Source organism: Morone saxatilis, unplaced genomic scaffold (genome assembly GCF_004916995.1).
Source record: "Morone saxatilis isolate NCDOM2014 unplaced genomic scaffold, NCSU_SB_2.0 Contig11, whole genome shotgun sequence".
NCBI classification, from domain to species: Eukaryota; Metazoa; Chordata; class Actinopteri; family Moronidae; genus Morone; species Morone saxatilis.
This window is the reverse complement of record NW_023339663.1, coordinates 11,422,126-11,426,018: the sequence shown is the minus strand read 5'-3', so window position 1 is coordinate 11,426,018 and position 3,893 is coordinate 11,422,126. Positions and strand designations below refer to the sequence as shown.

Sequence of the window (3,893 nt, the reverse complement as noted above, 5' to 3'; positions counted from 1 at the left end):
ACAATCATGCAAACAGGGAATCCCAGGATGTTGGATGAGCAGCCAAACTTTGGAGACATCTGCTGTTGTCAGCACTAGAAATTATGGTGGCCAGACGTGTTTGAATTAATTATTGAAGTCTGGCTGTTTTCCTTTTCTGACAGAAAGGTTTAAATCTTGGATGATGTACATCTGTTCTCTGAGATACAACAAGATGGCAGCTTTAAGAGCCTTAATAAAGGATGACAGATCAGGCAGGATGGGACGATGGTCACAAGCACTAACACCTTTCTCTCTCTCTCTTTATCTCTTTCAGAGGAAGCAGTGAATGAGGTTAAGCGACAGGCAATGTCAGAACTGCAGAAGGCAGTGTCGGACGCTGAGAGGAAGGCTCATGAGATGATTTCAGCCGAACGGTCTAAAATGGAGAGGGCACTGGCCGAAGCCAAGAGGCAAGCCTCTGAGGATGCGCTAACAGTCATCAACCAGCAGGAGGATTCCAGTGAAGTGAGTATCACAGACCCCCCACCCACATTTTGCTTCATTCTCACTCTAATTCCTTACTCAGTCACTCACTCTTTTCAACACTTTTTGATCCATTTCCCTTTAATTTGTTCTCCTTATCCACTAAGTTATCCTGTGTTGTGTAAGCAGCTGGCTGCTGTTGGGTTGGTGCTGCACCATGTTGTCATGATTATTGCAGAAGCAGTCCAGTTTTCTGTGTACATAAAAGCAGACAGACCCAGATGGTTGGAGCAGAGTGCCAGGCTGAGGCCATTACAGAGCAGTTGACCACCACCTGCTGGTAACACAAACCAGTGGCGTAGGACCAGGACTTAAAGCCTTAGAATTAAAACTCTGTGAAAAGCTAGGATCAGGCAAACTTAAATATGAAAATTACTTTTTTTAGGTTTCAACATATATATTTATGTAATAAAGAAAAAATTCTGTACTTTTCTGGGACAAAAAAGAGACTTATTTTTATCAACCCACTCTCTCCCCACTGTCTCACCAGAGCTGCTGGAACTGCGGGAGGAAAGCAAGTGAGACGTGCAGCGGCTGCAACACGGCTCGCTACTGCGGCTCCTTCTGCCAACACAAAGACTGGGAGAAGCACCACCATGTCTGTGGTCAAGGCCTGCAGGGGCTGCCAGGGGGCAGCAGTGTCCCTCTAGGCACCCCCTCCTCCAGTGCGCCCCCCACCCACTCGGAAAGCACTCCTCCAGGACCTTTGTCCCTGGCAGGCCAGAGCAGTATTGCGGGAGGGGCTGGCAGTGGCAGTGGAAGTGTCTCTGCCAGCCCCAAGGAGAGCAGTTCCAGCAGTGCCTCGCGCTCCACAACTCCAGCTACCCCCGCCCTACTGGATGCCACCTCTCGCTGACGTCTGACCCCTTGTCCCTTCCCTGCATACTGATGCGACAGTGCCCGCACTCCACACAAAACCAAACTGAGGAATCTTCATCGCACACTGCTCCCTTTCCTCCTCCCGTACTTCAATCCTTATTTCCCTCTTATCCTGAGCTCTTCTGAAAATCTTCTCACTACCTGATGATAGACTTGTTTTCTGGACTTGCCCCCCTCCCCCCCAAAAAAAACAAAAACAAACAAAAAAATACTTTTTCTGTCTTTGTCTCTTTCACAACCACAGCCACAAATACAAAGATTCCAGCCTGGGGTTCAGTGTAATGGAAGGCATAAAAAGTGTCCATGTTCAGTCACAGAAACATATCAGATGTGTTTGCTGAAAACATGAGCTTTGACTTGAAGATGTGACTAAGATGTGTCCTCAGTAATGTAAGCACGCTAAAATACTGTCCACATAAGGACACAAGACAAGGGCTGTGGTAAGGCAACATTGATGGGGGATGACTAGGACGGTTAGCACTTGGATAGGATTTCCCTTTAATTTAGCACCAATGAGAGAACAGTACCCAGCTCTGAGATGTGCACTACTAGTCCAAACAGTTCACTGATGTGGCACTTATTCTACAGTGTTCTAATGGAGACAGGAAAGGGACATAATACCTTTTTTCAAATGGATGAAGGAAGGGGATGCGATTAATTCCTCAGACACACAGCTTAGTATTTATTAAATGTTTCTTTCTGGCTTTAAGGGAAAATAAAGAAAAGTCCAAATATTCTAAATAAAGAATAATAGTGATGATGATGATGCTGATGATAACGATAATGATATGAAAATAAATTAATTTTAAACTGCTAACTACCTTGCTAGCGAGCCAAGAAAATCTACACCGGACTCACCTCTCTGCACCATTGTGAACCCAAATGAATTCAAAGATGAAAAATAACATGATCCAAACCTTTGTATTACACTGCCAAAGTGAGTAAGTAAGCGATAAGGAGAAGCACTCATCTTATAACCAAACGCAAAGCAACATCACCTCCTCAGCAGATAAGCCAGCCCTGAGAGGACCAGGCTGCAGAGAAGCTGCAGAACGGGACCCAGAGATAGTCAGACATTAAAACAAAACTGTGACCTGCTTTGATCTGCAGCTGCCTCCTGCAGTCTGGACAAAACTATAGCGATTCCTCAGTGATGGCCCAGACTAGTGAATATGGACAATGCTGTGAACTTGCCTACAAGAAAGACTTAATGAAATGGATGGAAACCCTGCCACAGTGTGATTTTTCATGAACGGTAACAGAGAGGATAGACAGAAAAAAACGAGGAAAGGAAAAGCTACACAGCCTCAAAGGAGATGAAGATACATACATGGCAACGGAGCTGCCAAAAACCTCAAAACAAGCTTGAAAACATTGTCCAGGAAGGCATTGCATACTACGAAGACGTATGGAAAGATTGTTTGTAAGTCCTTTTTTTTAAAGCTCGAGGAGATATTTCAAGGAATTGCTGTTACCTTTACATTCACTCCCTCCTTTTTCCAAAGCATGATAAACAGATGAAAGAGCCTAGTGAAGGGCGGTGTAGACTTGGTTCTCCTCTCTCTTTCTACCTCCCCTCACCCCACACCTCCCTTCTACGCTCTTCCCCAACTACTTGACTCAAGTCTGCCCCCAGCCCCAGTCTGCTTTGGACAGAGCCTCAGAGCAGTCACGTGGGAAGGGTTCGAACCTGCTTGTAGATATTGTTCCTCTTTTCAATTTCAATAATGTCTCTTGTCGCTGATGTCCATATGTGCTGCCCTTGTGTATATCCAGAAAGATGGACTTTGTTTTGGTTTTGTTACCTTTCATTTTTCCTCCTTTAAGTTTGGGCTGAGCAGTGAAGTCAGAGCAAGGACACTCATTTATGAGAGGTAGCCCCACATTTTACTAATTGTTTGATTTGTTGTATCTATATTAATGAGATGAAACCCCTCTTGTAGAATATTTTGTATTGCTCGCATTGTAAGACAGTGAGAGGACGGAGGTGCAATATGAAGAGAATTCAGCTACTGAATGGAACCTCAGCAACTGCCCATAGGGTGTCATATAATATAGATACATATAAATATATTTAAAGTAACATCGGTAACTTAATGTGAATGTACATAGTATTTAAAGAGGTCCAAAAATGTGTTTGCCAAATAACAGAAACCTTTAAAGTTTAATGTCCAGAATATGATTTTCTCACAGTTCATTTGTTTTTCAAATTTATCAATTTTTCCCTTTTTTTTTTGTCATACTAGTTAAACACTTAAAATTTCACTCAAATCCAAGTGTCATGTGACCCTGGGTGGAGGAGATTGTTGGTAACAATGGCTCCCTACAGGATCACAATGCATGTAGCTGAAAATGGATGAAACAGATTGTGGGTGGATGGACACTACAACACTTGAACATTTTCTTATGTCACATTAATCTTCTTACTTTATATTGGGATGACACATTTGGGACTAAATTATGTCATTTCCATGTGTTTCATTCACCCCAGGTCAGTTTACATCCTGCAG

General features: G+C 43.5%; 1 protein-coding gene across 8 annotated transcripts in view; it reads left to right on the top strand.

The window, feature by feature from the left end:
* The window catches only part of cbfa2t3 (CBFA2/RUNX1 partner transcriptional co-repressor 3), a 37,406-nt gene extending 33,757 nt beyond the window's left edge, over positions 1-3,649 (top strand). For 6 of the 8 annotated variants that reach the window (XM_035652156.1, XM_035652153.1, XM_035652155.1 and 3 more), the window contains 2 exons: positions 296-486; positions 986-3,649. In XM_035652156.1, coding sequence (XP_035508049.1) covers positions 296-486; positions 986-1,360 — 566 coding nt within the window. In that variant the 3' untranslated portion in view covers positions 1,361-3,649. The remainder of the gene's footprint in view (positions 1-295; positions 487-985) is intronic. The other 2 variants (XM_035652154.1, XM_035652150.1) reach the window with 1 other exon arrangement.
* Positions 3,650-3,893: the final 244 nt, after the last annotated feature.